This window comes from Delphinapterus leucas, chromosome 18, assembly GCF_059928025.1.
Source record: "Delphinapterus leucas isolate spDelLeu-1000000601 "Yukka" chromosome 18, BTC_Dleu_Yukka2, whole genome shotgun sequence".
Taxonomy (NCBI): Eukaryota; Metazoa; Chordata; class Mammalia; order Artiodactyla; family Monodontidae; genus Delphinapterus; species Delphinapterus leucas.
In genome coordinates, this window is record NC_143146.1 from 65014844 (window position 1) to 65041617 (window position 26774).

General features: G+C 43.0%; 1 protein-coding gene across 3 annotated transcripts in view; it reads left to right on the forward strand.

Annotated features, from left to right (window-relative positions):
- LHFPL6 (LHFPL tetraspan subfamily member 6) overlaps nucleotides 1–26774 on the forward strand; it is a 275293-nt gene that overhangs the window by 191974 nt on the left and 56545 nt on the right. For all 3 annotated transcript variants that reach the window (XM_089899652.1, XM_022574712.3, XM_089899651.1), the window contains exon 3: nucleotides 10857–10955. In XM_089899652.1, the coding sequence (XP_089755778.1) occupies nucleotides 10857–10955 (99 nt within the window). The remainder of the gene's footprint in view (nucleotides 1–10856; nucleotides 10956–26774) is intronic.

A 26774-nucleotide genomic window follows, 5' to 3' on the forward strand; every position in this document is an offset into this window, starting at 1 on the left:
TATATTTATTCAGAAGATGTAAGCAAGCAGTAAGGCAGAGCCCTCTGCTTTTCTTAGGCAGTTTTTGTTTTGGGGTTTGTTTTAAACCGGTAATTATCTGGAGCTGGTAACAAAGAATTGGAAATCAGCAGGTAAAACAGAATGAAATGTTTGCAACTCCCGTGATGCAATATTATTATTAATACTGATACACAACTATTGATACCATTTACTGAGCTCTTGTCTTATGCCAAGCCCTGAACTGGGCACCTTTATTAAGCCTTTTATTTATTTCTAATAACAATGCTAAAGATATGGGCACCATTAGGTCTCTTTTATAGATGAAAATCTGGGTTCAGGGAAGTCAAAAGCATGCTGTTCGAGGTCACACAGCTGGTAAGTTGGTGTCAGGATTCAAACCTGACGTGATCACCCTCAAAGCCTGCACTATTCCCACTGGACCCTCAAAGTGTGGCGGAGACAGCAGCCTGGGTCTCGCCAGGAGCTGGTTCAAAATGCAGGAGACCCAGCCCTGCCTTCACACTGCAGAACCAGAATCTGCACTTTAACAAGCCCCCCAGCTGTTCTGTGTACAGGTCAAGTCTGAGAAGCACGGTCCGAAACCACACTCCTCTGGAAATGTGGGACTGTGTCTTTCTTTTCCTCTGGTGTAACACGGGACACCTTAGGGTCAGTGAAACTTAGAGTTTCTTTTGTTTCAGAGCTGGAGCTGCAGCACTCAGCCTTGCCAGCTCCCTTCCCAGCAGCCTCAGAGTGGAGGCAGTGAACCAAAGCATAGAGGCAGGAGTCCGGGGCCCTGAGTTTACAACGCCTCTGATGATCCCCCTGGGGACCCTCAGATCTCCGCTCTCGTCTGTGACTCCATCCTAACCAAGTGGGGACATCAGTTCTGGCTCTGACTGCCTCACAGAAAGGTCACAGTGCCTTTAAAGGTAAAAAGAAAAAACCAAAAACCACAACAGATGAAAGTATTATTCTCCTTAGAGTCGTGTGCGGATCATTTGCCCAAGCGTGAGGGTCATCTTACTGAGGTTTGCACGGCTGATAGGACTGCCGGAGCAAGTGTTCCTGACTCGGTTCCACGAACATCCTTGCTGGAACCCTGTCTGCGTTCTAAGAAGAGGACCTTCTCTGAGAGAAGTACAAGCACACATTGGCTTGAACCAGATCCACCACCCTCCCCTACATCAGCTCAAAGTCCAAAGCTTAGCAGTAGAGACCATTCATTGAACTCTTACTGTGAGTACTGTGCCCATCTCTTTACATACACTATCTCATTTGATCCTTGCAATAACCCTGAGAAGGAGGTCCCTCCCACCCCCATTTTACAGGTAAGAAAAGTGGAGACCTAAAGAGGTGAAACAGTGGAAATGAGGTGCTCTTAATTACTAGGGTTAGAGGGATGTTGCTTTCGAGCAGATGTAATTTACCAGAAAACTGGCACATAGGAATTACAAAATCTCCCCCACGTTGCCCTGTTTTAAGCAACTTTAATTTTTCTACCAATGATTGCTTAGGACCCTAGAAAGAGCAAAGAGGACAAGTCACTCCTGGCTGAAATCGGCTTGTGATTTTTCACCCTGAGCTAAGGAGCAGGTATTCTGGCGCCTGATGTCTTTTGCGTCTTCTGCTACATGAACTGGAAAAGGGGAAGACATGAGAATCAAGGAGCCATTTTGGAAAATATTTTAAGAGAACCTGAAGTATATTCTCTTCTGCAGGATGTTTTTAGCAAAGAAATAGTTGTATTGTGATTTGTAAAAGTATTTTTGATAGTTCAGAAGTGGTCATGTTTCTTTATTACGTTTTAGCCTTACGATGAGATATGCTTTCCTTGGCTAAACTTCTCACGAGGGAGAACCCATTTCTCATCTTGATGCCTCAACGTGCTCTTTGTGGACAGAGCTCGTTGTGTGCTGAAACTCGCATACGGGTTCTCCCTCACCAGCACCCAGGGAAGGCGGGATCTGTAGGGTTCGCAGGAGCCTGTCCCTTGTCTTCGGTAGCGGGCAGCAGCAGAAATGCTCCCTGTCGCTAAAGCAGAGTCAGTCGTAGAGAACTGGTGACTTGAAATCTCTCCTGATCGTTTACCCCATCCCTACTTCTCCATTTATACGCAGGCTTCAATACACATGTGAACACGGGAGGTGAGGTCAGAGCCGGGACCACAAACACTTTGGGGTCTGGGCGTCATTAGAAGGTAGTGGTGAGGAGAATTAGCTCAGACTGGCCTTAAGTGCCTGGATCTACCGTTTCGTAACTGCATGAGTAAGAACCTGCTTCTCGAAGCTTTAATTTCCTCCTCTGCTAAATAAAGGCAATTATCTATTAGATAGCTATTGTATAATTATTTTGAAGCTTTTGTAAATACTGAATAAATAGTATCACTACTGGGCTTCCCTGGTGGCGCAGTGGTTGGGAGTCCGCCTGCCGCTGCAGGGGACACGGGTTCGTGCCCCAGTCCGGGAAGATCCCACATGCCGCGGAGCGGCTGGGCCCGTGAGCCATGGCCGCTGGGCCTGCGCGTCCAGAGTCTGTGCTCCGCAACGGGAGAGGCCACAACAGTGAGAGGCCCGCGTACCACAAAAAAAAAAAAAAGAAAAAAATAGTATCACTACAATTTAATATTGTCTGTTATCTATTAGATAACTATTATATAATTATTTTGAAGCTTTTGTAAATACTGAATAAATAGTATCACTGCTGTTTAGTATTTAACCAATATCATGAACCAGTGAGTTGGATGCAAATAAGCATACAGTAGAGTTTCTGGCCTTTCAGGAAACGTGATACTTAAATAACTACAGTGCAAGGTGGTAAACCCCAAATAAATGGTACAGAGCGCATCCCAGTAGGAGCTCACAGGAGGGAGTGAAACCTGTAGCTCACTGCTGGGGTGGCCAGGGCAAGCTGCCTGCCGAGGCTTCTAGACCTTAACAGCTAGTATGTTCGTGGAGTCAGAGTGTAGGTAAGTAAGGAATGAAAGTGTCTCAGTTAGAGAGGAGCGATTCAACTTTCAGAGATGAGGTCGTTTGAGACATATTCAGAGAACCAGTGGTCCCCGGTCAGATATGCCTTGGGGAACTGGCCAGGGTGCCTGAGGCATTTAATGGGACCGCCATGACCTGGCTTTAGCCAGCTGGATGTAGGCCCAGGATGGGCATATCTTTCAGTTATTCAAGAGTCAAGAAATCTGGACTTGCCGGTGAAAAATCTGACGTAGGAAAACACCATGTTCTTCAAATCCAACACGTGTGGCCTGAACTCAAGTTGTGGGCAGAGAGTGTGTGAGCTTGGAGTGGACTTATGTCCAAGCATTGGGATCATGATAGGTGGAAAAGAGCCGTGGGCTGGGCCCTGGGGGCCCTGGGGTTGATTTGGGCTCTGTGTCCTTGGACAAGCCTCCTGCATCCTCAGTGCCTCAGTTTTCAGAAAGCACTGTGAAAGGAGGTACGGCTTACAAGAGCCTAACCAAGCCTCCTTCTTCTAGAATACTTCAGTAGTTTCCTTCTTGTTGTGCATTCAAAGTCCGAAGAGTTATAATACTGGCCCTTGCCCTTGTGCCCTCCCCACTACTGGCTTTATTTTGCTGTTCCATTTTGTAAAAGGACGGTTATCGAGGGCTGAAAATGGATGAATATCATGTACATAAATTAACATGTGGTGACTTGGAGATACGCCAGCCTCTTCCAAAGAAAAGTCCAGATAACGGGCTACAAGACCGAGCAGCTTTCATGAGAAAAGTAAAGAAAACAATTTCCCTCGGCGCTTGCCGCAGAAAGGAAGATAAAGGAACTGGAGGATGGATAAAAGTATCCAAAAAACATAAAAGATGAATTGATGGGAAAGGCTTGTGTGACCACTCCAGGGGCAATAGGTGGGGAAAGTCAGGCTATTTAAAAAAATAATAAGCCGTGGAAACGATTGGAGCGATAGTCATGGAAAAAAAGTGAGGTCACATAAAATCTTTCAAGAGTGGCCTGGAAAAAAAATAAGACTTTATGAGTTTAACACGAGGACTCTATTCTTACCACCTGTGGGGAGCAATTGGCATTGGCTAACTGGAGTTCGGTTTTGCCTTCTTGGCAGGAGCTGAATTGTTATGTTAATATTCCGTTGGCTGAGTGTGAAGTACTGACTGAATAGAAAATGGTTTGCAGAAGGGAAAATTCCCAGCCTCGGGTTCTTACTTTGACCACGGAGCTCTTTACAAACTTCAGACTTAACACTCAAATTCAAAACAATAATTAGTATCGTGGCAGATATCTCCAGCGTGGTGCGAAAATGAATAGCGTTTCCACTAGGACCCTCTCTCTCCCCAAGGCAGTTTACGGGCAGGCAGAGTGTGTCCTAAGATTTAGGCCCAGGAGCCCATATGGGGCTAAAGGCAGACCGCTTTGATAATACAGCATCACAGCGCAGCTCCCAGCATCCACCTTTCTGCATTTATCCGGACTCTTTCTTCTCCATTAACACTGGCTTCTCCTTCGAGGTCATTCTACAGACCTGGCTCTTCAGACATTTTAGTTATCTTAAACAGGGTGAGGCCAAAACCCTAGAGGACTCAGGTTAAAGTGGATAAATCCCCAAGACCTCCTACACAGTGACCTTTCCAATAGTCTATGATGTCCTGTAACTGATTCCAGCGAGGTGCCCTGTGAAAACTAAAGACTGAACTAATTTACTCTAATTTATGATTGACTCATGACCCTTTAAAAGCTGCATAGTCTTTAGGATCGCAAGAATAGACTTCTTCTTAATTGCAAACGAGCCTGTAGCTGCCAATGAGTTCACATGTCCTCCAACCACCCACCTCTGTTACCACCTTCCTCAGGTTGTTTCCTCCGATTCACAGCATCTTGCCTCACTTCCATTCCTATATGCACAGATTTTCACAGAGTGTGACTTTTTTTCATGATGTCTGTAATGGCAGTGAAATGGGAATTTGGTTAAAATACCACATAATTAAGCCCCATGAGGTAACCACAGGGTTTATAAATGTAACAGAGAAAATCCACGTAGATAATATAAAAGTTTGTGAGCCAGAGATTTTAATTGAACCGTTTACTCCCCAGGAACAAATTAGTCAGCTAGAGCCATAAAAACTCATTAATTCCTGAAGATTTCATTTGGGCAACCACTTCACATTCCTGAATATTTTCTGAGCCTCGTTTCAGCACACAGTATCATATCTAAGTGGTATCTAATTCAGGGATTTTCAAACTATGTTTCTATCAAACATTGATTTCCACAACATGGTCTAAGACTTAACACTGCTAAAACTGAACAATGGCAGATTTCTTCCATTAAAATGATGTTCTCATTTTTATGGTTTTTTTTTTTTTGGAGTATAATTGCTTTACAATGTTGTGTTAGTTTCTGCTGTACAAAGAAGTGAATCAGCTATGTGTACACATATATCCCCTCCCTCTTGGACCTCCCTCTCCCCACCACCTCCACCCCCATCCCACCCACCTAGCTCACTACAGAGCACCTGGCTGAGCTCCCTGGGCTATACAGTAGGTTACCGCTAGCTATCTGTTTTACACATGGTGGTGCATATATGCCAATCCTAATTTTCTCTAACTTTACAATATTAGTAACTCAGTATAGACGATACAACTCTAGTTGATGCCAATATAAAGGCAGTTAGTTAACGTTTGATGTATCCTCTTTTGAAATCCACACTCTAGAAGTTAATTAGCATAAGTTCCCTAACCAGAGATCACACCACAGAGGCAGTTAACGCAAAGCCTTTTAATATCATTATACTTACCCCAAGGTTTAGTAATTGGCATAAATTGTATTTGAGATCATTTTTAATTGAGAAAATGGATGTTTAAGTAATGGACAGATAGAAAGATTCGTATCAGCCCCTCTGCCCTTGGACAAGTAGGGCACGTACCAGCCAGGAATTGGCCAATAAAAGAAACCACTCTAGGTATTTCAAGCAGCAGGGAATGTAACCCAGGGATTTAAAGTTTCACAGACCTACTAGGAGGTCTGGGGAAGTGGAGGTCAGAGAAGCTGCTTTGAAGAATTCAGGAGCTCAGGAAGTGCAGGGATCAAAAGTGAGGGCAGGACTTCCCTGGTGGGGCAGTGGTTAGGAATCCACCTGACATTGCAGGGGACATGGGTTTGAGCTCTGGTCCGAGAAGATCCCACATGCCCGGAGCCTGTGCACCACAACTACTGACCCTGCACTCTAGAACCCGTGAGCCACAACTACTGAGCCCGCGTACCAGAACTACTGAAGCCCGCGTTCCTAGATCCTGTGTTGTGCAACAAGAGAAGCCACCGCAATGAGAAGCCCACGCACCACAACAAAACGTAGCCCGCACTCACCGCAACTAGAGAAAGCCCGTGCGCAGCAACGAAGACCCAACACAACCAAAAATAAATAAAATATTTTTTTTAAAAAAAATCAAAAATTATCCAAAAAAAAAAAAAAAAGGAGAGGACAGCTGATGATCTGCCCTCAGAGAGTTGAGGCCAAGAGGGATGCCAGGAAACCACACCCCAAATATCATGTCTACTGTCTGCAGAAGAGCATGTCATCTGGCTGCAGCTGCCAATGGGGAATATGGTTTATTCCTCCCTTTTACCTGTCCATTGACAGACTATGAGCCAGAACTTCTGCTCGCAGGAGAGATTTTGAAATGTAGTTTCCTGGCTTCTAGCCACCCATCACCCCCACCCACAAAGGGAGAATCTAAAAGAGTAAGGATGATTTTGATTGGTAACAGGCAGTGTCAGGCATAGGTGTAAGAATCTGGCCAGCCCAGTGTCGGGGGGGGGGCGGGGGGGAGAAATTTTCCATTACCCTTCTAGGTTCTTCTGGCTGGCCTAAGAATTAAATTGACTTGACATGAGATAGATTAAGAGGAGGAAAATCAAACAAACGTTTAATAACATGTGTACATGGGGAGAGACTCAGGAAAAACTGAGTGATTGATTCCCTGAAATGGCAAAACGTCACTGACTTGAAATATCATCTTCAGCTAAGACAAAGAGAATGTTGGGGGTTAGTCCTTTGGGGCTTCAGAGGGGAGGAAGGCAATTTACATGGAGATGGAGAAGCAAGTGTTTGGTAAATAAATGTTTACTGGGCTGGGCAGAGACAGTGGGACATAGAGTGAACTCTGATCTTTAATCCCTGTGTAGAGTTTCCTCCACCACACTTGCCCGTATTCTTTGCAAATATCTCTGGTGATAGCTCTATTCCTGGAACAGGCCCTCTGTCTACATTCTTTTAGGCAGTTAAGGGGAAGGTCAAACTTTCTTCCTGAATCTTTTGGGCCTTGATTGCTTTTAGTTAGAAATAATCCACATTCCAAAGGGACATTTTAGAGTGGCAGGTTTTTTCCCATCCTTTTGAAGTGGTGTCTTAGGTCTAGAGCAGCCCTCTCCAACAGCACTTTCTGTGATTATGAAAATGGTCTGTATTTGCACTGTCTAGCGCCCTGTGGTTACTAGGCATTTGAAATGTGGCTAGTGCAATTGAAGAACTGAATTTTATTTAATTTTAATTAACTTAATTTTCTTTTTTTTTTGCTGCACCGCATGGCTTACAGCATCTTAGTTCCCCAACCAGGGATCAAACCCAGGCCCTGGCAGTGAAAGCACCAGTCTTAACCACTTGGAGCGGCAGGGAAATCCCTAACTTAAATTTAAACTTAAATAGCTACGTGTAGCTCGTGGCTACTGCGTGGGGCAGGGCAGGTCTAGAATTCGACTCCTGCACCCTCTCCCATTCCATCAACTGGAAGATACTGTCTCATCTGACCTGAAGTGTCCCTGATCCTGCTGTCTGAATAATTGTTGTATTTATTGTGTTCTGAAGGTATTTGTTAGAGTGACGTCTGATGGAGTTGGGGGAGGGTTTCACTGAGTTTAAGGTATTGGTCATCTGATCGCTTTTTGTGCCAGCCTGCTAGTAAACAGTTGTTTCGTAGTTGGCTGAATTCGGCCCGAGACTTGCTTTCACCTTAATGTATAATAGTAGCGAGGTAGTGGGGAGGCCAGATATTTACCTACAGAACCTAATCACTTAGCCTGAGGAGTTTGCAACATGCACTTTTCTCCCAGAAATGTTGCCCACATCTTCAGAATCTGCAGTATCTTTACTGTTAGCAAACATTAGCAGATGACAAGACAACGGCTACATAAATACGAATACTAAAATCCAGATGAGCTAGTTGCCCTCCACTGAATACTTTTTTAATGTGAACATATGCTCGTGGTATTTTTCTTTTTTTAATTCTTACACCTAACACAGATTTCCTATGTATGAAATTATTTCTAATTTATATGGTTGACTCCATATTTCGTACTGTTACAAAGACAGCCCAATATTCTATTACACAGAAGAACCCTGACTACCAAGCGTTGTACCACTTAGAGAATCACAGGCCTGTTTGCTCCATAATAGGCACTTAAAAGTTCCTCTCTGTTTAGTCTCGCAAAATGCTGGGATCCTTATACTGGACGAAAGTGGCTTCTTGGGCGGGGAGGGGAATGCATTGGGAGATTGGGATTGACATATATACACTAGTATGTATAAAATAGATAACTAATAAGAACCTGCTGTATTAAATAAATAAATAAAATTTAAAAAGAAATTCATATAGACACAACAACTGGCATTGGATAACTGTAAATAAAAGCAATTCTTTTCAGAAGTTAAGAATAAATTCTGATAAAAACAAAACAGAAAACAAAACAAAAAAAAGCAGCTTCTTTCATGAACACATGACACATTTTTCTGCCATACTGTAAGAACATTAGCAATTGAGACTTTATCATTTGTTTGCCTATCAGATAAAGGGAATACTGATGCTTTAAATTCTACCGTTTTTCATTTTACTTAGCCTTGAACAGTTTATACCTAACGGCCTTTCTGCGTGTGTCATCATTTAAAAATTGCTCACCAGATCTCAAAAAGTGGTGTTACTTATTAATTTAAGAACTGAGTAGCATGGAAATGATGCCACATTATTTATTCAACATTCATGGAATTCAGTTTACACAAACTCTGGCATCCTCATTAATTCTCTCTTTACCTGATGGTGGATAACGCTAGTTTGGAATTGTCTTCAGAATGCTATAACTTTTATCCTAAGGCAAAAAGCCTAAGGAAACTGGTCACTGGGATATTTGCTTAGTCAGCAAACCTCGTATCATTGCTTTTCGAATTATTCTTCAGCCTCAACACAATTCATATTTACACAGTTGCATACAGGTATCCTGGAATTTGTGATTTGCAGCTGCAGTGATTCTTTGCAGGCAATTCCCTCGGATCACAGCTCTTCTGCATTAGATGCTCGTTTTACTGGGGCCTAAGGGATGGATCAGAGGGAGGGGCAACAGGGTGGAAAACATGTCAGTTTCTGGGGGATGTCTCTCCACACAGCTGGCATAGAGGTTGGGGGAGTGGGGTGGAAAGCAGCTCCTCCTTAGATGCCTGTGAGGAAACAGACAATTTGTACAGGTTACAGCTACTCAAGTCATCCACCAGGGGCAAGGGAGAAGCAAAAGGGGGACAGGATAGACTCAATCCAGAAATACTGAAGATCTCCCTTAGATGCCTTTGGGGACACTGTTGTTCGGCCTATACATTACCACATTAACAGGTTTTCTAATTTAGGGGCCTCCGTTATTTAGCGCCTTTTAACCCACAATCCTGCAGACAGTCAGACTGTGTATGCATTGGTCCCACTGACTCAGCATACTTGTGGATTTACGGGTGATGTTAATACTCGCTGACTGATGTGACAAGATGATACTTTCAGATGAGCCCTCAGATTTGATTGGTCAGTGCTTCAGTCTCATTCAGCTTCTCATAAAACCATATTATTGATAGGTTTTGATGTAAAACTAAAGACTCACCAATCGAAAGCTGTCCGCTCAGGGTGAGCTGCCATGATACCTTGACTTAAAGTAAAACTGTCACTTGCTTTAGTTCACTCATCAAACCTTTTGGTCTTCACTGCAAGAAGAACTGAAGTCACAGTAAGCGTCTGTGTTCTTGAGTATTTCCAAGATGTGTGGACACTTGGTGATTCTCAACTTCTCAAGGGAGCATGGTAACCGTAGCATGGTCCACGAGTTCAGTCAGTGTGCTCAAGTGGTTCATGAAAATCTTTATGCTCTCTCTGCCCCTGGTAAAATTTGATGATGTGGGCTTCCCTGGTGGTGCAGTGGTTGAGAGTCCGCCTGCCGATGCAGGGGACGCGGGTTCGTGCCCCGGTCCGGGTAGATCCCACATGCCGCGGAGCGGCTGGGCCCGTGAGCCATGGCCGCTGAGCCTGCGCGTCCGGAGCCTGTGCTCCGCAGCGGGAGAGGCCACAACAGTGAGAGGCCCGCATACCGGGGAAAAAAAAAAAATTTGATGATGCTGAAACATTCTATTTTGATTCTTAAATTGGAAAAAGCAATCTAATGAATGATGGTGCATAACCAATGAGGCCCTTTTGCTGGCTCTCGAATTACTTGTTTACATGGATTGAGGGTGGAATGGGTTGGCTTTTTACAAGAGTGATTAAAAGGGCTTCTGGATTGTACTCCCTAAACAGGATTTGCAAGGCTTTTAATGCTTTAAAAGGGGAAGTTGGAACCAAACTGAGCTGTCTGTCAAGGTGGTTCTTCTCACCTCCCACCCCCTTTTAAGCAGACTTGGAATTGTTCTTGGAATTAAACTGAACTTAGGTCACTAAAGGGAGCTTGGCTGGTGCTTTCCCAAAAGCAGACCCCATGTTCCGTTGTCACATTGCCTATACTGATTTCTTCTCCCTTGTACCTTTATCTAGGGCTGCAGAGGGGCATTGCTAAAGTCCCGTTGTCTTTTCTCTTTGCAGGCCTGTTGATCGGTGCTGGCTGTGCCCTGTACCCCCTGGGCTGGGACAGTGAGGAGGTCCGGCAGACTTGTGGCTACATTTCTGGCCAGTTTGACCTGGGTAAGTTCTCTTCATGCACAGTACTCCTTTTAGAAGAGAACCTTCTCTGATCTTTCATAGAAGAAGGTGGAAAAGGGATGGAGAAGAAAAACCCATCCCAGGATTGGAGCCAGCAGTCACGTGTGACAATACACATACATTCATTTATTCAACTGTTTAGTGAAGAGCTATGTATAATCTACTGTTGGCCTGTACTGTGGGAAGTACTGTAGATACAAAGAAAAGAAATGGTCCTTGCTATGAGGTGTTAATATTCATTCATTCATTCATTCATTCATTCAAAAATCATATATTTGAGTCATTTCATGCACTAAAAGTAACTCTCTCTGTGGAATTCACTGTCTATTGGAGAAGATAAAGCAAATACTATGATCAGGAAGATGAGTGTCAGTGCTAAGGAATCTGAAGCAGTTTCACTCCAGGGTAATACACAGCTTTGTGAAAGAGATGGGGATGGAGCTGGGTCTTAAAGTGACCCTGTGGATCATCTGGCAGGCAAGGATTTCAGTTCAGCAAAGCACAGGGGAGGGATGAAGAAAGCTCGTCAGGGGACCATAGAGACCCAGGAAACAGGGTCTGTGATCAAGTAGGCCACAGCTCACACCTTGATGAAGGGCTCATGATTTTTTCTGCGTCCTAATCAGAAAATTTGAGCTATTTCTCACTTGTGCAGAGAATGTATTCTACTTACTTGGCAGCCTATAAAAATGTTTTGCATAGTACGACATGGTTTGCACCATTATAATTTGTAATGGTTAGCTAATATTTCCGTTGGTTGAGAAACCTACATTTACTTAACCACTTGCTTATTTCTTTCTAGTTGGGTATTTTGCCTACTCAGTTGGTGTTACGTAAACATATCGTAAGGAGTAGTTTAATGAATATAAGTCTTCTCTTGACTGAATCATTTTCTTAGGATGTTTTGCTAGAATTGGTGTTAACTAGACCGAAGATTATGAGCCCATAAAACACTTATTGCCAAATGATAGCCAACATATTTTTCCCTAATATATGGATAGACAGATTAAGTTTTTGACAATGAGCGCATAGTGAGTTACTAACTTGAACATCTGTCTGCTTTTCACATTAAATATTTCTCTCTAAGTAGAAAAATTTTGAGGGAACTGGTCTAACGGCAGTATTACTATATCCCAATTCATTTAAAAAATTTTTGTTAGAACTTATCAAAAAAAAAAAAAAAAGGCACTTCTCTGGCAGTCCAGCGATTAAGACTCTGTGCTCCCACTGCAGGGGGCGTGGGTTCATCCCTGGTCGGGGAACTAATATCCCGCATGCCGCATGATGCAGCAAAAAATAAATAAATAAAAGAACTTATAAGAAAAAAATTCTGTTGGATACTGAGAAAAATGGGCAGATGTGATATCATATAAAAAGTCTGTGAATTTGAAAATGAAGCAATTTTTGTTTGACTCAATGGATGACAAACACCTGCTTCCCTCAAAATACTATTGGCTCTTTGGGTAGAGGAGATGGTGCCTGAAATACCACCCAGTTTCCATGGATAAAAAATAAGAGATTTCCCTCTGCCCATTCTTCCCTCATTGAAGGCGAAGCTGTCCTAAGGCTAGATTAGTTTGTGATTGTTGTAAATGCAGAGAAGGGGAAAATACTGGCACAAAGTTAACCGCTAGCCTATCCTTTTTTTTATTGGAAAGCAAACCGTGTCCAGGGGAGATATTGCAATACAGTGTTTGGCATTTTTCTTTCTCTGGTATTTGAGGGATTCTCTGCTGTTTCACACAGGCCTCAACTTGGTTAGAATCCTGTTCTTGCTGGTGTCTTGCTGTTGAGTTTTGCCATATTAATTAGCAGGTTATAATGAAACTCAGATCCTGTTTTCGCTACTGCACCCCAGGATTTTACAGCTTCTCATCATTGAGGATTAAAAATTTGAATGTCAAAATTAACGTTAAAAACAAAACACTTGCCTCTTTCTTTGCTAGTGATGATAATTTTCTTATGTTATAAACTCACTAAAGCCGTTTTAGCAACCTTCAAATTACAGCGTTGTTTTAATTTTGGCCTTTTCAGTTTTAAATTTCTCTTAGATTGGATGATGAGAAAAAAAAATCAAAACTGGCATTATCTACAGATAAAATGAGTTCTGGGTCCCCTGAAGAAGTATTTTGGCTTTATCGAGTTCCATTTCTCCAGGTTACTATTAATTTTTCAGACTCTGTGATCTTTTCTCCCTAAAGAAGACCTAAAGGGAAACCGTGGCACAGAGATGTCACCACACCTTTCCCACCGAACTTGCTGTGTTTTCTGTCTTTACTAAAGTATTACTGTTCTCTGGAACACTGATGAGAGCTGAACTTCAGGGAGTGAGTGAACTCAGAGATTACGGAGCAAACTTGAAGAGCGTAGGGCTGGGTTGGGAGCCGCCCTGTGCGTGGGAGGGTGAGCGTTCTCTGCAAGGATGACTCTGTAGCCCGGTGTTAGTGGCGTACGTGCTGCTAGCCGTGGCCGTACCGTCTCTGCCAGTTCTGAGAATCTGAGCTTGTTTCTGCGCCTCTCCTCTCTGCGTGTGAATGAATCTTTCCTCCCGAGGGTTGGGCAGTGTTAATGTTATTAAGGTTCACGGCCTCCTTATAGTGGAATGTGGGTCAACTTCTTGGCGTGCCGTTATTGAGCTGTGACTGCTGTCTTTAGAGCAGGGGTCCCCAGCCTGTTAGGAACCGGGCCGCACAGCAGGAGGTGGGCGGCGGGCCACTGACTGAAGCTTCATCTGCCGCTCTCCAATGCTCCCTGTTGCTCACATTACCGTCTGAACCATTCCCCGGCCCCCATCCGAGGAAAAATTTTCAGGAAACCAGCCCCTGGTGCCAAAAAGGTTGGGGACCGCTGCTTTAGAGCATATCCCAAAAGAAATCATTTTTGCTTTTGTTCCCACTTTGGCAGATTATGTAAGGAGTGCATTCATTCAATTATTCAGCAAAGGAATATTTATAGGGTGCTTTCGATGTGCCAGGCCTTGTGCAAGGTGCTGGGGACATGGCATCAGGAACGAATTTAAAAAGACACTATTGTGGAGGAGCTGGGCCCGTGAGCCACAACTACTGAGCCTGCTTGTCTGGAGCCTGTGCTCTGCAACAAGAGAGGCCGCCATAGTGAGAGGCCCGTGCACCGCGATGAAGAGTGGCCCCCGCTCGCCACAACTAGAGAAAGCCCTCGCACAGAAACAAAGACCCAACACAGCCAAAAATAAATAAATAAATTAAAAGACACTGTTTATTCCCCTCATGTAACTTAAAAACTAACAGGAAAGGCACATATACTTAAATATATAAATATATGTGTGTGTGTGTATGTGTGTGTATATACACACACACACATATATATATGGAGAGTGTGTTATAAAGGGTCAGGAACTGTAATGGGCACCGTGGTTGTCTTGCCAATACTATTCCACTCTAGTTGGTCAGTCTAAGCCAAAGTTTGGCAAATGTTTCTATAAAGAGCCAGAGTCAGATCATGAATATTTTCAGCTGTGCAAGCCATATGGCCAAGTACATGGTAAGACAGTTCCTATATGAATGGGTGTGGCTGTGTCCCAATAAAACTTTATTTACACAAACGGGTAGTGGAGCTGTAGCTTGAGACCCCTGACCTCAAGCAAAGCCGTCCCCCTGATGTGCCAGAAATGTCTTCATTCCATTTGTGCTCATTTATCTATTCCTTCAGCCGGTCAGGATATAGGACAGTCCAAGACTTTGCACCGAGCAGCCCCATCCAGTTATCCTAGGATCCTTTGTAAATACTACCATTTTCTTGTTGTGTCATGTTGTGACATAAGGTGTGAAAAGCACCATTCATTAAGCTTGGTCATCGCACCTCTTAGCACTAGCCTGGAAAGCTTAAGCTCATTTGGGCGAGTGAGAATGGAGATGTTTCCAGAGGTTTCTGAGAAAGATGGAATCACATGCCTAAGGAAGAGGCATCAGAAGCCATGGTCTCCCTCTCTCTGGCAGCCACCCCTGACAAAGTGGAATAGCAGGAAGGAGCAGGCCGCAGGGCAGGGGCGGGCAGAGAAACCAGCCTGTGGGCAGGCATCCCTAGAATTTCCAGCCTTGCTGACACACAGTAATTCATTTCCTTACAGGGTAAAGATTGAGGCAGGCCTTCTCTTACTTGCAGCCCAAAGCAGCCCGATTGGTATTTCATTTAGTTGCTATTTTACCATTCGGGGGGCCCTGACCTCACCTGGGTGCTTCTTAAGGAGGTATTATTTTTAGCTGAGCCCTCAAGGCTGTAGAGGATTTCGGTAGGTAAAGAGTGAACGTGGGCGTGTTTTAGGGTGACAGGGAGGTAGGTTGCAGGCAGGTTAGGGAGAAGAGCCAGGAAGGAGCCTGATTACGCACCAGAGCGGGTAGGAATCATTGAGGGGCCAGAAAGGGCCTCCCAGGGAAAGAGCATTTAAACTGAGTCCAAAAATATGAGTACTGTTTAGGCAAGGAAGGGACCACGTAAAAAGCTTACATTTGTGGTTGTAACATAACATGGCGGGAGCCTAATAGAATCTACTTTTTTAAATGCCTGCTTTCCTTAGAAAGGCACTTGGGGGAGAATTTGTTTTACATTCATCAAAACCAGTTTTATCAGGCTATTGATTATTTCTCAAGCATTTTCATATCTTATCAAGTCCCGAGCCTTGAAGCAATTTTGCAAAAATAACCACTTTCACAAATCAAAGACTGTTACTCTGCTTACCTTTAGATCACACTTATTTATGAGGAAGCCAGGAGCAGGTTTGAATACACACATTTTCAAAACAGGGAAACAAGAATTTAAAGCACGCTGCGTAATGAATTTCTAAATTCCCCCACTGAAATGGTATATAGCTTGCCTTGACAGTCGTTCTCAACCTTGAGCATTGGAATCAGAGGTAGGCTGGTTGAGAGGATAGATTTTTAGTTTCTATGCCTCGGATATTATGCTTCTGTCATTTGTGTTTCAAACAAGGATCCCCGGTGATTCAGGTATAAGTGGTCAGCGACCATACTTTTTTTAAAAAGCCTTAATTTATATAGAAAAATTAATTTTTTGTATCTTGCTGGAATTTAGTTTAACAAACATTCATTCATTTTGTTTTATATAAATTAGGAGGCTTTAACTTTAGGTTATGAAAATCTGATGCCAACTGGCTTAAACAAAGAAGACATTTAAGATCCCTTATTACAGGCCAGAGCCTGTAGGTGAATTTTAGACTTGACTGAGCCAGGGGCTCAGAGATGTTGTCCATCTCAAAGTCCTTCATCCTGAGGCTAGTTCTCCCCTTGGTCGGAAGAGGACTGCATTTGGCACTTGTGGCGCTAAGCATCCTTGTTCATGTCAAATAGGCGAGGGCGAGCTTCTCCCCCCGTAATGGAATAAAAGTCTCTCTCCTCAGTCTAGTTGGACCAATTTGTCACGTGCCCATCTTGAATGAATTGCTGTCAGGCAATACCATGTACGGACTGGCTTCTTGTGGCCCAGCATGGATGTGTTCAGAGTTTTACAGAACCAGAGTTACTGAGAAGTAGTGACATTTGTAAGTGGAAGATGAGGCTGAGAGGAGAAAAGGCATCTCAGTCTCTATTTTTTTGTCAGACTTTGGTGCTCTGTGCTCCTTCTGTCATGAAGTCCATGGTTGTGGACAAAGGGCCAGTAATGGTTTATGCTGTGCAAGTGGTAACCATAATGGTTCTCTTTATTAATTTTTAAGAGAACAAAACAGTACAAGTGATAAGAATAATACATAGTGTAGCATAGCATCTTCACGGAATAAAAGCCCAGTAGATGTTTACTATTATTATTCACATTGTTTGTACAGGACCACTTTTAATGAATATTTGCTGATAATCTCTATTCTTCCTTTATATTCCATGCCAGCAAGTTGGATTTGTACATTAAGCATAAGGGCTTTATCATCAGGTTGTCCGGTTGATTTAATTCATGCCTCAGAGATATTTTCATCCACCAAAGACTTTTCTAACTATATCCTTATGATCAAAAGTAGAGTTTCAATTAATTTGTCTTGCTAATTTGCCAAGTAAATTTGAGTAATTATTGATTTCACTTTGCTATTTAATTTGATTGAGAAGCCATCATGTTTCCTGTCCTTGAAATTACGCTCTTGGCTTCTCAAGAACAGTACCATAAACTCAGAAAACTCAGAACCTCTCAGTGTCAGAAAAGATGAGAGTCTGTTTCTTCCAAATGTTCATGCCAGTGAAGAAATCTCTTCTCCTCTGATTTGAGCAATGACCATTGCACATCTCTTTGGACACGTCTCCTTGAGCTCTTTGACTCCTGACTCGTGTTTTCTCTCTTCTCGAATCAAACTGCACTTGAAAAAAAAATGATTGGCAAGCTATGGGGGGGGGGGTCAGTGGGCCAAAATGGGAGCGAAAGTAGAAAATTTCTTTTTTGAGCTTTCTCAAGCTTGGCGTTAGTGGGTGTTTCTGAAGCTGAGTGACCCAGTTTTCCTGATGTCCACAGAGAAGCTTCTATTTTTGCAGCCAATAACAGGAGAAGCTGCTCTCAGCTTCTGTGATATTGAATAAAACGAGCATCCCTTTGGTCAGAAGTGAGAAGACTCCTGTGACTTACGTGGACTCTTGAGGCTGCTTCATGCAGACCGAGCGGAGGCTTTGCCCAGGGGCTGCAGCCATCTGAGCTGTGCGGGAGCCGGGCTGGCCTGCTAGCTGCTCCCAGAGAGCAGCAGGCAGCATCTGTTGCTCGGTTTGGGAAGAGACCCCTAACACTTGATGCGTTTCTGGTCATTGCTTAAAGGTAATTGATGATACTATGATGAGACTGCGATTTGGAAGAATGGTTAGAGGTAAGGTGTTGAATATGCATTGAGATTTAGCCAAAGGTAAAGTCTTTAAAGCAGTGATGATTTCCCACCTCCTCCATGGCTATTATCTGGAACGGTTCCAAACTTTTGACACTTAAGTGCTAGTCACTGGAAATCACTTAGAAGGTCCAGCATGAGCCTATATTCCTTCACTCAGCTCTAGTGCAGGAGGGTGACAGAGGCAAGCCGGGCAGCTGCTGTGAGTTAAACCAAGGCCTAAACTGGTAGGCCTGGGGGGACCCATGAGAACATTCTGGAAGGTGATGCTGGAAAGGATGCTGGGAAACTGCCCCAGGCAGAGGAAGTCCAACTTGGCTGGTGATGAAGTGACGGAGCCAAGTGTCTGGGCATCTCCAAGGAAAAAACAATCAGCTTTGCTGGTCACTCAGCTTTCCTAGGGGCCTCATTTTCAGGAGATGAAGGATTTTCTGTGTTCATTTCAGAAATTAGGGAGAAAAATCAATTCATTTCAGGGGCGTAAATCCAACCCGCCCATTCCTGGGACCATGACAATAACATTAGAGCATGAACATTTCCACTTTAAGTTATAGCTGAGTAAATGTCTCTGATCCTGCTTTAGGAAAAAGCACCCCATTCTGTATAATCATAGATCCAATTCTATCTGCTTCCCTAAACACATCTTTGCAGGTTCCTATGGGACAGGATTTTTGCAGCTTTGGTGCCTATTGCAGTGTTTGGCTCATAGCAGTATTTAATAGACATATTTATTAAGCACATTCTAGGTTCCAAAAATTGTACCAGATACTTAGAATAAAATTATGAATTAGATAGATATGATTCTTACCTGCACATCACATATCTGCTGTCTACTAAATGGTTAAAAGAAGGGAGAGAGGGAGGCTGAGAGAGAAAAGGAAGGAAGAGAGAAGATAAAAAGGAAGAAACCCTATGGCTCATTTTTGACCACTAAAAAGGCAGCTGCCATCATGTTTCTGTATCTACTTGGCCACTGGTATCCTGGTGAGAATCATGACATTACTCTCTAAGGGACTAATGGCTTAACCATCTCCTAGAAAGTAATCAAGTTCAGGGTCATAGTTTAAAAAACCAAAAGCCCTGGTAGATGAAAGAAGAAATTGCTTTAAATCTTTCCTTCCTAAAGTCTTTTTTGGTCTGGTTATTTTAGAGCAGAATCTTGCCCATTGTTGTATCAGTGCCTTTTAAAAACCTAAAGTGGCTTGCAGTGATTTGCAGCAGTGGAATTCAGCGCTAGTGGAAAAAAGGAAATGTGCTTAGAAAACCTGCAGGAAATGAGAAATATGATTCTTCCCAGTAGTTTGGTGGCCATATCTTAATATTGAGATATTAAGAACTATTAAGATATGGCCACCAAACTATTGGGAAGAATATGTTAGTCTGTCTTTTAAAGATGCTTCTTCATTTTTTTTCAATGTTATCCTTTTCTAAAAACAAAAGATGATATACCTGAGTGGTGTGCCATTTTAGACTCAGTTTACGGAAGGAAGTTTAGGAGATTGAACTGGTTCATTCTTGTTATTCTTTTGTATTGTGTGCTCTTTACTATTTCCTAGTATGCTTCGTTTGAATATTAATCTGGGGATAGAAATGCACTAACACTAAATCTAATGGGTTTTGATGTTTTAGATCCTCTCTCAGGAATGAACCTTGTTTAATCAATTATGTTAACAATGACTATGAGAAGCAGCAATTAAGACAAATTGGCTACATGAACATCATCTTGAATAAATATGTAGATTTATTAAGTGTTTCTGATAGGTAAGGATTTAGGGATAAATCTATTAATTAAAAAGAAGAATCTACTGCCCACCCCCAGCATCCCAAGCTGACAGTTCCTTCTGATCATGTAATACAACCCCTTTGGGAAATCTCCTGCCAGCTCCCTGCCCTCAAGGAGATTACAGTTGAGAGATTTTGCACAGATTTGTCTTAGACCATCCTCTTATCTAATTATCTATTCGTTCCGAATGGTAGCACTGAGGAACGACGTTTCACTAATGTTCCTGGGAGATGTGTCTGTATGAGCATTAGAGGAGAGTTCTTTCAGATCTTTGTATTGTGGCTCCTAATCTTGGGAGAAATATTTCTGCCCCAGAATTGAGAATTCACATTACTGTGTTAACTCCTCTGTTAGTGACCTTCCTGTGGGTTTTGTCTTTGTTCTGTAATAGAAATAGAAGACAGACCTCTTCACAGGCCTCCTGTGAGGAAAGGGTCGTTGGTAAGCATTACTGATTAATAACCCAGCAAAAGTGGTTTTAGAATAAAACCAAAAACGTAACAAAGTAATCAAAGGGCTGATCTGACTTTTTACCTGATTTTTCACCTGGTAGAATGTTGACAACAACTAATTAGTATAGAGAATTTGTAGAGTAAAACGCATTTATCAGATCTTTTCAGAAAATTCTGTACAAATGAGTTATTCCAGATAAATGAATTTTCCTCTTAAAGGAAAAAACATGGACTGGATTTGAATCTCAGTTTCACTCCCCGAGAGCTGTTTGATTCTGGGCAAGTTATTTGAGCTCTCAGAACTTCACTTCTTCGGTCTCTAAAAGAAGATAACAGTACCTGCTTCACCTGCCTGTTAAAAGGATTGAAAGGGGTAGTGGAAGATGCTTTTGCACATGAAGACGTACAAATAAATATCAGTTCCTCCTTGCTGCCTTAAACACCAACGCATTTCCTGCTTTAATCATGTTGAAAAAGTTTGAGGATGTTTCATGTACTTTTCCATCGCTTTAGCCAGAATATATAAAAGATAAACAAGACTTAAAAAACAAAAAATCGTTAGTGGCTATGCTGTCATACGAAGTCATCCCCAAGAGCCATGGACATTTGTTGAGTGATTTGCCCTTTTACTAAATAACCAAGACTGAAAAAAAACTTTGAGTTCTTTCTGCTTTTTTTGTAGTTGTTTTGCAACAGTTTTATGTCGCCCTGTCAGCGATTATTCATTGCAGTTATTAATTACCCCTTTTTCTCCTGTTCCTTCACTTCTAATCTGTGTCCTTTCTCAAGTCATCATACATCATCTTAGAAGCATGCTTTAAAAAAACACAGTTCAGCTCTGTTTCTGTGCACTGTGCATCTTTGAGGCACTGATTTTTGTATATTCTGGACAGAGTTGTTTTTCAACCTCTTGATATGGGATCACGCTTTGGAGAGCTGCTACGTGATATCTTAGTACGTAAGCTGCGTGGGTTAGCAACTGGGTGTTTTGATGACACTGGTAATTGAGTTCAATGTTACAGTAACCCTTGTTCTAGGGATGAGTTTTAACTTGAGGTCTCCAGACCGTTCAAGAAACCCAAAGTCCATCCATCAACAGGCTTCAGGGAATTTGTTACCCCACTGAAAACTGTGCAAAGTTTATATACTTGCACATATGTGCTTTTTTTCTGGAAAGAGTATTCATAGTTTTTATTTATTATTCAAGTGGATTCCTGGCACATGAAGACTCAGAGCCTGTGGTAAGCAGCATTTGGAAGTCTGACACTGGAAAGCTTTGAAACCTGAACTCTAGACCTAGTCTCCCAACAACCCTCAAATCTCCCCAGGAAGCTGGAAAGCCATTGGGCTCCTTTGACTTGATTTCATTATCTACCAGAGTGTTTGTCAGAGGGAGGTTATAGGGAGAAACATCTCTACTTGCAATAGGCATTATTGCAAATAAGTACTCCCATACACCAATTCTAATTTGAAATCGTACCTGTGAAAATGAGCGTTCAACCTTCCTAAGGAATGGAAGACGCTTCCACTTAGAATCCTAACCAGGTTCTTTAGTGGGCAGTCCTCCACCATGCCTGGGGAGCACGTTGTTCTGAACTGTCTTTTCAAAGATGTTTGTATAGTGAGCTGCCTTGGAAGACAGTGACTCCTGCTGGAGCAGAGGACAGGTTTTATTTATTGTTTCCTATAATAATGTCTCCCTCTGGGGCAAAGTGTGGGTGGATTTGCTTGCAGCCTGTTATAAAAAAAAGTGGGGATCCGTAAGCTTAGGATTCCTTAACGGTGACACAAACTTACTGAGTTTACTGCGTCAGCCCCTGTGGGATGGATTCTTCACCAGATGTGAAGCTCATGCTGGCTGCTGTGCTGAGGGTAATAATCCAGTCCCCCATCTCCGATCCAGAAGCCTCCTAGCTTTTGTCAGCATCCATGAAAGTGGGGCGGGCTCACTTGTTAGCTTACAAGTAGAATAAAATCTCAGATTCTTCAAAGTTCTTAAGACCACTGTTACGATGCCTGTCATTCATTTAAAAATACTTTCGAATAGACAGACTGAGATGTGTGTGTGAGTTATAGGAAGTCACAGCTCAGGTTCAGATCCAGAGTGGAAACTCAAGGCTACTATTACCCATATCTCGACCAACACCAGAAGCCTCACTATTAGTATAGCCATGGTCAGAAATGGATTTTAATTGTGGAATTGGTGTTTTATTATTAAAACTGGTGTTTTGATGGTGGAATTGGATTTTAATGGTGGAATTGGTGTTTTACTTATTAGCATGATAAATGTTAAAAATGGACTGTCATCGGTGAAATTAAAGATATTCAAGATTGTGGATTGGCTTAAAGAGCTAGAGATACTCCCTGTACTTACAGGAAAGGATTTAAACAGCCATCCAGGCATATAGCCATTATTGTAAGTCTGAAAGATATTTAAAATATTTAACAATGAGTGTGTCATGGGCCCTGACTAATCCAAACGAAAACAAATGCTGGAGCAGACTCCCAAGGGGCCCTGCTCGGCCAAGCACTAGCTTTTTGACTCCTGGGACATAGGATTCCCTAGGGTTCCCTAGGTCAGAGGAGTGAGGGGCCAGTGGGGCATGTGGAGGACTTGGCGCAGTGGCTGTGTATGCACCAGTACGGTGATACATGTTTTCGTATTTTGAACAATGAGAACAGCTTTACTACAGCACTCCAGCTGTGCCCATTCTGTCCTTAGGAATGGCAGTCAGAGCTTGATCATCCCTAAGGACTCCGTTTCTAGTCTTTGGCTCAGAGGATTTGGGGTTATTTGTTGCCAGAAGGAACAGAATTCTTCCCGGGACCTTGCTTCGTTTGCCTCCAGTGTGTCTTTCATGCAAGACGGTAGCTCAGTCACTTAAAACGATAGGCAGCTAGGATGTAGCTAGCTGTCAGAACAGGTTGCTGAGCTGACTTGTGCCTGCTGTTTGATAAGTGTTTGTTTAACAAGTGTCGGTATGTGGAGCAGGATGTGGTCTGAGACTCGCTTTCATTATAACTTGGAAATGAGGTTGTTGGAGAGTAGCTACGCCTCACCATCCCTCTTGCATCTTCAGTGGGTGTTGTAATTTACCAGAGTCTCAAGGCTGTGCTTGACCAAACTGGATTAAGTCCGTTCCCAAGAGCTACCTTACAAGCAAGGAGCGATCATCAAGGGAACCTTCTGGACCGAGGGCAGCTACCCAAGATCAAAGCAGCCCTTGCGGCCACACATTTCCATTTCACTGGATACAGAGACTATATTCAGAGGCTGCTCGGTGGCCGATGAAAGCGTGACAGGTGCAAACGGGAGGGTAGATAAAATGCCATCCGGCTGGAAACCGGCACCTCTTCACGTGGGATTGTTGGAAGATTGGCGGCAGGCACAGGCCACACTGGGAAGCAGCAATTAGAGACAGCCTGGGTCCTTTCACAGTCTCTTTGGGGCCGTCCATGAGTCAAAGGGGCTGAATTTCAGGTAGTTTCAGCCTTTACAAATGGCAGCTATAGAAAGAAACCAAAGGATAATCTTTATCGCCAGGCACTGAATAAGGCACCGCTGGTTATCTCAGCCACCTCCACATGGAGTTGGGATTCTGTGTCAGTTCACAGCATGAGCACAAAGGCCAGTGGTACGCATTCTGTGTATGGAGCCAACGTGTGTGCCTTATCATCTGAACAACGGCATTATCTCTAGTGAAACTTTTAGGGTGGATCCGGTGTTAAGGGGCAAGGACTAATAAACAACCGCGCCGGCAGAGACTCAGCTGGCCAGACTGGACAAAACGTAAACCGTCTTTACGGGTAAACCGTGCAAATGTATAGTAAGAAAACTATCCACCGGGCCATGGAACAGAGGTCCATTTGTTTGGTGTGATCATAAGAATTCAGATGCTACTGCACCCACCCTGCTTTTCTGAACTTCAACTGAAATTTAATCACTTTTCTGAAGGCACCGGGGTATTTTTATTTCTCTTGCTATTCCTCTGTTTTGTGGGAATGCTGTGTAGGCAAGGCATCTCTGCCGCCATTTTCGTGGTTATGTGATTCTGACGGGTTTTAGGATAAGATAACGCAGCGCCCTGATTTAGTGTAGAGTTTAGGAAGAAGGGCCCTGGATGGCTCTGACATGAAAGAAAGCAATGAGCAAGCTTGGTGTGGTACACAGGGGAAACCCCTGGGAGCCCAGGTGTGAGTGGAAGTGAAAAAGCATCGGTTCCCAGGCAGCCACGCCCAGCAAAGTCACCTGGAGTTCTACTTCTCAGAGCTTCCAGTTTCTCTGATGGACCCATCTCGGCCCTGTTCTCAATCCCACATAACACTGCTCCCTGTCTGTGAAATTGTGATAAAATATATATAGCATAACATGTACCACTTTAAAGTATACAATTCAATGGCATTAACACTGCTCCCTGTCTGTGAAATTGTGATAAAATATATATAGCATAACATGTACCACTTTAAAGTATACAATTCAATGGCATTAACACTGCCCCCTGTCTGTGAAATTGTGATAAAATATATATAGCATAACATGTACCACTTTAAAGTATACAATTCAACGGCATTAACACTGCCCCCTGTCTGTGAAATTGTGATAAAATATATATAGCATAACATGTACCACTTTAAAGTATACAATTCAGTGGCATTAACACTGCCCCCTGTCTGTGAAATTGTGATAAAATATATATAGCATAACATGTACCACTTTAAAGTATACAATTCAATGGCATTAACACTGCCCCCTGTCTGTGAAATTGTGATAAAATATATATAGCATAACATGTACCACTTTAAAGTATACAATTCAACGGCATTAAGTACATTCACAGTGTTGTGCAACCATCCGCACTGTTTCCAGAGCTTCTTCATCATCCCAGATAGCATCTATACCCATTAAATAGTAACTCTCCATTGTCTCCTACCTCCAGCCCCTGGTAACCACTCTGCTGCTTTCTGTCTCTATGAATTTGCCTCTTCTAGGTACTTCATGTAAGTAGAATCATACAATATCTGTCCTTTTGTGTCTGGCTTCTTGCACGTAGCATAATGTCTTCAAGGTTCATCCGTCTTGTAGCATTCACCCCTTTTTAAGGCTAAATAACATTCCACTGTGGACGGACCACGTTTTGTTTATCCATTCATCTAACCCTGCTCATTTGTATCTAGAGCTGTTTTCACACTAGTAGTGATTTACTTAAATGGACACGAAGTCCATACGTCTAAATATACTGGTTTGCTGTTAAAAGAGGTTGTTGCTTTGCTTTCTTTCCCCTCACAACTTTGTAATGATTGCTTTAGCTATGTGAAATTAACTTTAAATGTGCAAGCAGGTAATTGCGTAGTGCAGAGACTTATTACCCAAATAGGACTAGATTTTTGGTTAAGAATAACCCAGCATCTGCACCCAGCTTTAGATTGGGACCTGGGAAATGTTCCATTAGAAACAAAGAGAAAGACTCTCCTACTGAAGAGAACACGTTCAAAAGATCTGGGAAGGTCACTTCAGTCTCCCGGGCCACAGGGTCCTCATCAGTGAAATACAGATGACCTAGATCGAGAATCCACAAACTATGAGACAAATCTGTTCTGCCTGTTTCTTAAATAAAGTTTTATTGGAACACATTTATGCTCGTGTGTTTACTCTGTGTCTGTGACTGCTTTTGACCTAAAATATTTGCTCTCTGGCCCTTTTGAGAAAAAGGTTGCCAACCCTTGATCTAGATGGTCCTTTTCCAGTATCCCTTTGACTCTAAAATCTGTGATGATGTGCTAGGTGGCAGAAGGAGTGAAGAAAGAATAAAGTCAAAAGGACACAGAAATGGAGGTTGATGCACTGGCTCTTGACGAGGCTTGAATGTAAAAATGCCTCTGTCCTGTTCAGGTTTAATCCCTTTACTGTAGTCCTCATTCCTCCCGCCTTCCTGTCTTGCCTCAAGCACCCACGGCTGGAGCTGCCTGGGGACGACTTTGATCGCACATAAAAATCCCTATGGGTCTTCCCTGGTGGCGCAGTGGTTGAGAGTCCGCCTGCCGATGCAGGGGACGCGGGTTCGTGCCCCGGTCCGGGAAGATCCCACATGCCACGGAGCGGCTGGGCCCGTGAGCCATGGCCGCTGAGCCTGCGCGTCCGGAGCCTGTGCTCCGTAACGGGAGAGGCCACGACAGTGAGAGGCCCGTGTAACGCAAAAAAAAAAAAAAAAAAAAAAAAAAAAAAAAAATCCCTATGGTCTTTCCCTTCTGGAGCACATGCTTAGCTTGTGTGAAATCCTTCTATATATGAGTTGGAAAACCCTTTTCCTTCGGTAGGAAGGAAAGAGTGTATATAACCTCTACATCTTCCCAGGCCCAAGGAATTTTGTGGAGGAAAATCGGTCCTCTGTGCCCACGTGCTGCTCTGTTCTCCCCCAGGGGACATCCTGGAGAAGACAGAGCCCCGTGCTCAGTTTCCTGGGTGTCCTGCAGACATATCCCTCCCAGTTGCCGTTTCACAGCATTTTATGATCCATGCTAAAATGTCCTCCTTATTTAGGTGGATTAAATCCACAGGCTGTTTGTTTCCTTGGCTGTCATGTTTTAATTACACAACAAAAATTGTCATTATGCAGATTTCTCATGTTGCATGCCATATTTTACCAACGTATTGAGTTCTTGCTCTCTATACTTACAAGTATAAAATTCTCCCACTGGTTTTATTTTAATTAATTAATTTATTTATT